Source organism: Rhinatrema bivittatum, unplaced genomic scaffold, assembly GCF_901001135.1.
Source record: "Rhinatrema bivittatum unplaced genomic scaffold, aRhiBiv1.1, whole genome shotgun sequence".
NCBI classification, from domain to species: Eukaryota; Metazoa; Chordata; class Amphibia; order Gymnophiona; family Rhinatrematidae; genus Rhinatrema; species Rhinatrema bivittatum.
In genome coordinates this window covers 35647-46223 of record NW_021820335.1, presented here as the reverse complement: position 1 = coordinate 46223, position 10577 = coordinate 35647, and the positions used below count along the sequence as shown (strand labels likewise).

The 10577-nt window shown below is 40.7% G+C and overlaps 1 protein-coding gene and 1 non-coding gene across 2 annotated transcripts; both read left to right on the top strand.

The window, feature by feature from the left end:
- The first annotated feature begins 5948 nt into the window (after positions 1 to 5948).
- TRNAT-CGU lies at positions 5949 to 6021 on the top strand. Its single transcript has one exon. It is a non-coding gene; the product is annotated as a tRNA-Thr (tRNA).
- A 1450-nt stretch (positions 6022 to 7471) lies between these two features.
- Positions 7472 to 8515, top strand: LOC115081510 (olfactory receptor 1052-like). Its single transcript, XM_029585963.1, has one exon. It carries the CDS (start codon positions 7472 to 7474, stop codon positions 8513 to 8515), a length of 1044 nt encoding a protein of 347 aa, XP_029441823.1.
- The last annotated feature ends 2062 nt before the right edge of the window (positions 8516 to 10577 follow it).

Here is a 10577-nt window from a genome sequence, read left to right as displayed (position 1 = left end):
AAAAAAAAAGCCCTAAGAAAAATAATTATTAGAAAACAAGTTTCTAGAGACTGTAGGAACATTTTCTCTGCCCGGGTCTGTAAAATCTCCTGGCTGACCAAGAGATAGAATGAAATGCACCCTGCATATTAAGGACATCACCTGGTTAAGAGAATGACTGCAATCCCTAACTATATAAATCTTGAATTCGTATTAAGGACACTGGTAGCGTGGCCAGTCATGGCTTAGGAAACAGTCAAAAGAAATAAGGAGACAGATTCTGGCTGTTTCTTTAAGTGTTTATTTATAGTGAAAAAGCCAAAAATCAAATATTGCAACTCATCTAATAAGGATAAGGTTATTTTCAACAGGGTCAAAGTGGAAAACCATTAGAAAATGCCTGAATCAGCTTGCCCGTAACTCTCTCTCTCGTTTATTTAAAAAAAAAAAGTTTCATAGCTTCCTAAAATTATCCAGCTGTGTTTGGCACATTGATAAAGAAATGTACCCCAAAGAATTATGAATACAAATTCATAATTCTAAGGTGGTCAGGACAGAGGAAAGTGTTCCCCTACTAGGAGGGAGCTCAGGGGATGGGCAGAGAAAGCAAGCCTGGAAGATTTTAGCCAGTAGACTTAAAAATAAGCAATTTGCAGATAGACCGCATACTTGTGAAATACGTAACCATTGTCTAATGCTGTTAGCTCATTGGCTGATGACTTCAGTCCCTGACGGGTCACATCCTGAGCTCTGCTTTCTCTGTCTGTGCCACATCAACTGCTTCTCACCTGTAAACTAGGTAGATACAGCCTGGAAGCAACAGCAGAAAGACACAGTAGCCCTGCATATCTAAGGTTATTCTTAGGGCCTTTCAGCATTGGAGGGACCCTTGAAGGGGTAACGACCAGGGTCTCCCCGCTGGACTTCACACTGTGATGCAGCATGTAGAATTTCAGTTGCCACTTCCAGGTACAGTTTATCAGGATGGGTGAATATATGATACTGTATATTTCAAGAGAAGAAGTAGACATAGAGAAGCAAGCTTTAAAGTTGAGCAAAACACGTTGGGTCATGTACCTCCAATGGGCAACTGCAGAATCTAATCAATTAGGTCTTCTACATGAATACAGTGTACTAATTTGGATGAACTTAATCAACTGGGTAGGCTGGAACATAAAATTTGACTAATAATCCTTGTTCTCTGTTTCTTCTTTCCTCAGAGCAGTACTGCCTCCGGAATCCTCCAGGTCCTCAATATCTCTGACTGGCTAATTCCTCCCTATCTCTGGCTATTTCTGACTATGTAATATATTCACCTCATTATACCTGCTTATTCATAAGGCTGAATACCATCCCTTCTGTACTTTTCATCATATGTTAGATGCAGCCTCACAACACACCCACTGACTCTCTAGCCATCAATGCAGATGGTGGAGCAGGAGAGCAGAGTCCCCAGGCACCTTCTCATCTCTTTGTTATAAGTGGAATCTAAAAAACTCAATGTCTTCTGCCTTCATGGTCTTCAGCCCTAAAATAATATTTAATCCACTCTGCAAAATGTGAAACTTGTCTTCTCTTTCTGTACTGTGCATTAATCTTCAGATTGTATCAATGACTCTTCCATGGTGTTCTTCTGAATTGCAATAAAAATAAATAAAATTCCAGTTAATTGTGGGAAATCAGTGCTATCGTTGCAATGCGTGCAGAGAAAAATGAATGAAATATCGCATTGCCCCGGAGTATCTGCTCCAGGGTGCTGGTACTCTGAATATTACATGATAGAGGGTTGGGGATGTAAATTAGACCCTCTACTCTTTTGAAACTTTGGGGTGAACTTTGAAAGGTTTAGGCACTTTGAAAAGCATGTAAAAAATAACAGCCATCCAGCTAAATCAGCCATATCCAGGGAAGTAGATTTTTAGCAGGAAGTATGCATGCACTTTTCACCAGAAAGGCTCAATGTTCTGGGGAGGGGTGGGAAAGAGTTAGGCATCGTAAATGAAAACCTTGTTCATAGTGTAAAGTCAGCATTCTGCTACTGTGAGCATTTTGCCCCACTGTTGAATAGCATGTCAGCAGAATGCATGGACATTTAGTCACACAATTTGATCTTCAAACACTACTTACACTGGTGCTATGTGTTTGAAAACAAACCTGATTTGTGAATGTGGAAATCTGCATACATGCATCTCTAGATAGATGCTCAGTTGAAAATTTAGTCCAATATTTATTGAAGATTTTTTGTTCAATAAGTCATTATTTCCTAGATACCATACATTATTTGTACACACAGCAAGTACATTTTTGTAGCATTATTTCCATATATCTGAGGCATATTTTAACCAGTCAAATCTTAGAACATAAGAACATAAGAAATTGCCATACTGGGTCAGACCAAGGGTCCATCAAGCCCAGCATCCTGTTTCCAACAGAGGCCAAACCAGGCCACAAGAACCTGGTAATTACCCAAACACTAAGAAGATCCCATGCTACTGATGCAATTAATAGCAGTGGCTATTCCCTAAGGGGTAGATTTTCAGAGCCCTGCTCGCCTAAATCCGCCCAAAACCGAGCGGATTTAGGCGAGCAGGGCCCTGCGCGCCGGGAAGCCTATTTTACATAGGCCTCCCGGCGCGCGCAGAGCCCCGGGACTCGCGTAAGTCGCGGGGGTCTCGGAGGGGGGCGTGTCGGGGGCGTGTCGGGGGGCGGGGCCCGGTCGTCGCGGCGTTCCGGGGGCGTGTCGGCAGCGTTTTGGGGGCGGGTACGGGGCGTGGCTACGGCCCGGGGCGTGGCCGCGCCCTCCGTACCCGCCCCCAGGTCGCGGCCCGGCGCGCAGCAGGCCCGCTGGCGCGTGGGGATTTACGTCTCCCTCCGGGAGGCGTAAATCCCCCGACAAAGGTAAGGGGGGGGGTCTAGACAGGGCCGGGCGGGTGGGTTAGGTAGGGGAAGGGAGGGGAAGGTGAGGGGAGGGGCAAAGGAAAGTTCCCTCCAAGGCCGCTCCGATTTCGGAGCGGCCTTGGAGGGAACGGGGGGAGGCAGCGCGGCTCGGCGCGCGCAGGCTATACAAAATCGATAGCCTTGCGCGCGCCGATCCAGGATTTTAGTGGATACGCGCGGCTCCGCGCGTATCTACTAAAATCCAGCGTACTTTTGCTTGAGTCTGATGCGCAAGCAAAAGTAGGCTGATCGCGCTTCTTTTAAAATCTACCCCTAAGTGAACTTGATTAATAGCCGTTAATGGACTTCTCCTCCAAGAACTTATCCAAACCTTTTTTGAACCCAGCTACACTAACTGCACTAACCACCTCCTCTGGCAACAAATTCCAGAACTTTATTGTGCATTGAGTGAAAAAGAATTGTCTCTGATTAGTCTTAAATGTGCTGCTTGCTAACTTCATGGAATGCCCCCTAGTCCTTCTATTATTCAAAACTGTAAATAACCGATTCACATCTAATCGTTCAAGACCTCTCATGATCTTAAAGACCTCTATCATACCCCCCCCCCCCCCCCCTCAGCCTTCTCTTTGGATGCCCAATCTTCCAGTCTTGCAAGGTCCTCCTGTAATGTATCTCAATCCGCTTGTGATTTAACTACTCTGAATAATTTTGTATCATCCGCAAATTTGATAACCTCACTCGTCGTATTCCTTTCCAGATCATTTATAAATATATTGAAAAGCACTGGTTAAGTACAGATCCCTGAGGCACTCCACTGTTTACCCTTTTCCACTGAGAAAATTGACCATTTAGTCCTACTCTCTGTTTCCTGTCTTTTAACCAGTTTATAATCCACGAAAGGACATCGCCTCCTATCCCATGACGTTTTAGTTTTCTTAGAAGCCTCTCATGAGGGACTTTGTCAAACGCCTTCTGAAAATCCAAATACACTACATCTACAGGTTCACCTTTAATCACATGTTTATTAACCCCTTAAAAAAATGAAGCAGAATTTAAGAGAAAGATGTGTTAACACATCTAAAAAGAAGTAAAGCTGGATAGGTTTTATGTATAACAGTAAACATGAACTTTACTGTTATACATAAAACTGGGAATAAACTGATATTGCATCTGGGACACTTAATCCAAACCTTTGTTCAAACACCTACTCAGAGAGACCAAAATGTTACGCTGAACATAAAAGAGGTATGCACAGGGTCAACTAAAGGAAGCCATGTTCAGGTTTATAGAAATGACAGAATTGAATAAGTTATGGCAGTGAGAATAGGTCAAAAAGCCAATTATCAATGAATGCAAATAGATGCAAGAATTAAAGAGACCTTCATAAATGTATAGTTGAGTAAAATGAAAAATTCACTTATATGTGGTTATAGAGAATTCAATGAGACTCTTTAGACCACTAAAATGAATAAATGCTCAGCAATTTTCTAATCAATCTCTTACATTACTTTTTTCATTTTCATTTTCTTTTATGCATTTAAAATAAGTGTCTATGATTTATTGGTTGTATAGCAAAGAAGAGATGGAGATCGGTGTATATATAATGCCCTTTATTTGAAATTAGCCCGACTCTGGCCGAGTTTCGCTCTATAACCAAGAGCTGCCTCAGGGGCAACTAAAACAAATATATTACAATTAAAAACACATACACGGACTCATTAGAATAACATAAATCAACAAAAAGCATGAAAACATGTACAATCTCAGAAACAAGAGCCCTGTGATGTGTGACAAACAGTGGTGTACAAAAACACAAGATAGTACATAGGAACACGGAGAAAAATCCATAATAGGGTGCATGTATGTGATTTCTGAATTAGATTCTCATTGTTAATTGGTGTGAAAACAGAGAGGATGTCTTGGCGTGGTGTAGAACGTCTGATTAAACAATGTGAACGTGTGATCCGACCAACCAAATTAAGTTCTATAAAAAAGAATTAAATGAAGGAGATTGCAAAGCTTACTGCAGAATAGCAGGGCTTGTCACGCGCTCGCAGATGGATGTTATTATATTGCCGCATCCACTTTTTGAGGCTCCAGTCTTATTCTGAATTATTTTCAATGTTTAATTCATTCAGAATAAGATTTGGTTGGTCGGATCACACTTTCACGTTGTTTAATCATATCTTCTACACCACACCAAGACATCCTCTCTGTTTTCTTTTTGCAAGCCCCGGGACTTATGCAAAATAGGCTTGGCGCGCGCAGGGGGGGTTTAAAAGAGTTACGCGCGTACCTTATGCGTAACCCTTTTAAAATCTGGCCCTTTGTATTACTGCTGGTTTACCACTTCATATATTTTTGTTGTGCTCCTCTTTTAGGTACTAATTTGTTTGGGGCTACACTCGACTCTATTATATTTTGATGAATAATCAATCTGCCATATTGCTGCAAATATGAGTGCTTCAAACAAAGAAACAAATTTAAAGGCTATTTATTTTTAATTTATATTTTGAAATGGAGGTCCATGAGGGGCACGAATGCGAAAGTCATAGTTCTTTTGCACAGGTTTTGAATATCATTACATTATTAGTGCATACATTGCATTTACTAATATAAAATTATGTAAATACCATTAAACGGATTCTGCACTTGCAGACACTGATGGCTCGATGTGCTGTGGTTTGCTATGGATGATATAGACTGGCTTCATTAGTAGATTGACAGATATTCCATAATCTAATTAAATGTATAACATGGAGTTCACTTGCTTCTGTTCCCTGTGCTCTGCATTGTGACTCTTTCAGCCCTGGGGAGACTTCCAGAAAAGGATATACAGTGAGAATAAATACTTCTGACTACTGAAGATTACCAGATCAGAGCTGGCTCAGTCCATCAGTTATCCTGAGGCTCAAGACTGTAAGTAAATTGTGGATTAATAATATTAGCAGAGATATCATCCTATTAAATCATCAATTCCCACATTATTATGGACAAGGAGATGCTTAAGAGGACACAAGATTTACACAAATATTACAGGAAGGGAAGAAGAGAGCAAGAGCATTTTAGATGGCTCTGTAGCTCAGTGGTAGGAGCACTGGTTTCGTAAACCAGGGGTCATGAGTTCGATCCTCATCAGAGCCTTCTAGCTGCCCTTCAACAGACAATCCAGTGGGAGCAGAGAAGGTCAGCTTGCTCTTCTCTAAATTGGTTTGGTTCAAAACATTTGTAACCTTAATAGATCACAGGTCATAATGCCAAAGAATTTAAAAGCTAATGGACCACATTGACAGAGCAGAGAAAAATGCATAGTGGTGCATGCTACTATTTATCATTACTTCTAAAGTATTACTAGGCACAACACTGCTACAGACTCACTTAAGAGACAGTCCCTGTTCCAAGAAGCTTACAAAGTAGCCTTGACAAATAAGAATCTGTAAGATGTTTATTAAAGAGCATGAGCTTATAAACTAGTTTTGAATATGGCCAGAGAGGGTTCTTGATACATGGACCTGGGAAGTCCAGGCAGTGGAGGAGAAGGACAGATAAGAGCAACTTGTCTGATAAAGAGAATTTTATGAGGAAGTCTGTAGTAGAGATAACACAAAGATAATGAGGAGCCACAGAGTGAATGCATTTGTAGATGGAGTAAGAGAAGCTTCAGATGCATGTGGAGGTGGATGGGGAGCTGACAGAGCGAATTGAGAAGAGAGGTTACATGTTCATAGCAAGACTGAGGAAAGGTAAATTGTGAAGCAGATTTCGGAATAAAGATACTTCAATGGGAGGCCAGCAAAGAGCAAGTTACAGTAGTATAAACGGGAGGTGATAAGAGAGAGAATGAGTATTTTGGTAACAAGGTCAGACAAAAGGGACAGATTTTAGCAATTTTATACAGGAAGAATCGACACACTTTAGCAGAGTTTTGTGTATGTGTGTAGAGGAGGAGGTGGAGAGAGAGGCATCAAAGTTCACCCCAAGAGAACCAGAGGATGAGACCGCCATCCACAAAGACAGAAAACAAGGGAAAAGCGGAAGCAGATTTTGGGGGGAAAGCAACGCTGATTGGGATAGTTTGTGATGTCGCAGAAGGATAATTTTGTACTGACCTCTGAGAAAGATTGGGAGACAATAGATGGAGCAAGGAATGAAGGAGACAGAGCAAAAGCAGCATCTGGCAGCAGCGTTCAGGACTGGTCACACTAGTGAGCTCCACAGGGGAAGTGGGAGAACCAATTCTGGGCGATTACCAGAGAAATAAGAAAACTGTGAACAATTCCACCAAAGTCCAGAATGATATCCCACCATTCCTCTGCTTCTCCTGTAATTTCACAGCCTTTATTAACTCACTGGAATCCAGGTGCCAGCAGGACCTCAGAAAAGATGACCAAAGATGACCTTTTCCCCAGTGTCTTCCCAACCGTCAATACAAGTAAGGCTGAGCTTCATGACCTCCCATCTTCTCTCATCTAAGGTAACCCTATGTCACTCTACATGTCTCAGGGCAACATATTACATAGTTTCACCACCCTATCCATGGCACTCTGTCTCTATTTTATTTAACACCCTCTCCCCCTTATTTTTTTCAGAGTGCATGGAGGAGTTAAATTTCACCACAGTGACAGAATTCATCATTCTGGGGTTTCCTGTATTTCCAGACTTGCAAACTCCTTTTTTCCTTCTGTTCTTACTGATTTACCTGATCGTCCTGATGGGGAACCTCACTATTATAACCCTGACGTGCCTGGACCCTCGCCTGCACTCCCCCATGTACTTTTTCCTCTGTAACTTGTCTTTCATTGATATTTCTTACACCTCAGTCACTCTCCCTAAACTGCTGGACATCCTATTAAGAAAGAGTCATAGGATTTCTGTAAATGGATGTTTTACACAACTGTATTTTTTTCTCTGTTTAACATGTGTGGAATTTGTTATTATTTCAGTCATGGCTTACGATCGCTATGCTGCAATCTGTAATCCCCTACGCTATACTATAATTATGAATGAAAGGATTTGTGTACTGATGGCCACAGGGGCCTGGTTCTTTGGGTTCCTGGAACCAATGACACACACTGTCCTGGTATCACATTTCTCTTTTTGTGGTTCCAATGAGATTAACCATTACTTTTGTGATATCTCAGCACTGCTAAAACTCTCCTGCACCAGCACCTCCACCATTAATCACATATCTTATATATGGAGTATCATGTTAGGTCTACCTTTATTTATCTCAACCCTTGTATCTTATATCTACGTCATCTCCACCATCCTGAGGATCCGTTCTGCAGAGGGGAGGCACAAAGCCTTCTCCACCTGCTCCTCCCACCTCACGGTCGTTATTCTCTTCTATGGGACCATGCTCTGTTTGTATGTCAGACCAACATCCATGCAGTCACTGGATCAAAACAAGCTCTTTGCTCTGCTGTATAATGTTTTAATTCCCTTGCTTAATCCCATGATTTACAGCCTGAAAAACAGAGAAGTAAGAAGTGCTTTAAGAAAAGTATTTACCAGAAAATCCTTTCATTCAAAGATCAGAAGAACATTTTCTGTATTTGTGCCTGTCAAGCATCATAGCTCAGAAGGTGTGCAAGGTGTCCAGTTCAGACCCTTTGTCCAAAGCATATCTTATTATTAAGGAGCAATTGGAGATTCCACCAAACATTCTCAAGTATTTGCTATGCATGGCTGAAAAGCAAGAGGGAAGGACGTTCGTTTGCCTGGTGGTCCTACAAAATAAGAAAGCCCAGGATATATGTTTAGGCCAAATACTCGGTCCGCTGTGTTGGACTGGATTTGAAGTTTTGTGATATAATCATGACCTGGAAGATAAGGACCACTTTGCATTTTTACAGCTGTATTTTTATATGCAGTGATGTGTGGTTAAAACTGGTTTGGGGAAACCATATGCTATATTTATTTATTTATTTATAGAGTTTTAGATACCGTTGTTCGGTATTGCCATCACAACGGTTTACATGTTTCAATTAATTTAACAATCTTGTGAAATGTGTTATGTACATTGTAGTGTTAGAGGAGTCATGGGGTAGTTAGGATATTAACAGTGGTAAACATATGGTGATGGATATGAAGGAGGTTTGTATATATGAAAGATACTGCATCAAAGCTCTACCTATGAAAGGATTTATTACTAATGCACAATAAGGTTTTGTGTGGCTTTCCAGGTGGTCTCCTTAAGCATGAAAAATATTGTGTTATGGACCTAGGATGTACACTAGATGAAGATTACTGAGGAAGTAAATCATCCATTGCTGTCCCTTTGGTAAAAAATCCATATAAAATATACTTTTGGTGGTACTATACCTCAGTTACACTGAAAACTTTCCAAATACATCTGATTTATGTTGGAGAGAATGTGTGGAAGAGGGGACCATGGGGCATATCTGGTGGACAAGTCCCCAAATTAAAACTTATTGGGATATAATACAATCTTTAATTAAGGAAATAAATATTGTGGAGAAATATCTGCAGGTTTTTCTTCTATCAGCTTCTGTTGAAGGGTTGCTACTCTTTGGACATGCAGGGGTCCACCTAGCAGGATTGCTGTTTACAAAAGACTGTTGCATAATCTATCAGATGGAGATGTCAATTTATCATAATACCATGATCAGATTTGAAAAGACAAAGTCAACCTTCAAAACATGGAATACAAATGCTAGCTCATTATTCTTGGGAATGTGATGGAGAGGGGATAGGGAGGAAGGGGTGTGGGGAGGGGATGTACTGTGTAACTGGATGGTTTGGTGTGAATAGCTGGTTTTGTTATTTTACTGGAAAAATACAAAGAAAACTTTCAATAAAAATTGAAATTAAAAAAAAAAAAGAGAGAGGCTGGAACATTTCATTTGATCCACCAGGCAACCAAATGAATTGGCTGGGAAGGCATATTTAGAAATAACCCAACCAAACAAACAATATAATTTTCTATACCAGACCTTACAGCCCACATAAACACACTGAAACCTGGAAGCTATTGTGGGTTGTGGAATATTCTGGACTTAAAGGAATCCTGGTCACTTAAGCACAGTTTGACCTTCAGGATCAGTGTTGGGGCCACTTCTGAGGCATATGTTTTGATATTATTATAGTGACTATAAGACAAATTTGGAAATCTTTACAAAAGAACTTAAATCTCTTAAATATGATAAGTTCAAACGAGATGAAATAGATTACAAAAATAATAAGATATACCTGTTGCACCAATTCAATAAACGTTTTATTAGAAATGACAAGGAGTTTCCACATAGATAAAAAAAAATACAATGAGGAGAGGAAAGATAAGAGAAGTAATGTAAGCATAAAGATAGGAATGCTAAATGCATATGCACTGCAACAGATGACAATATAGACCCGTCAGCACCCTCTTCCACACCGATGTAGAACAAGACTTTTATGAAAAAAATGATTCCCATGTTTCACAATTAGGTAATTTGTGGAGAAAGGATTCAGAAAAGGAGTACTCTACTAATAAAAAATGTGAATCTCCTTTTTCCAGAGGCAGAGGTGGGTGGAGAGGAAGATGGAGAGGGAGAGGGTTTCACAACCAGTTCCACAACCAGTTTTACAATCCATTCCAGATGTACCAAGATTAGGGATGCAAAATAAGATTATAAACATTTCCTCACAGTCACTTAATTCGGATGAGACTAGAGTACTGAACAAAGGCCTCTCATTTGTAC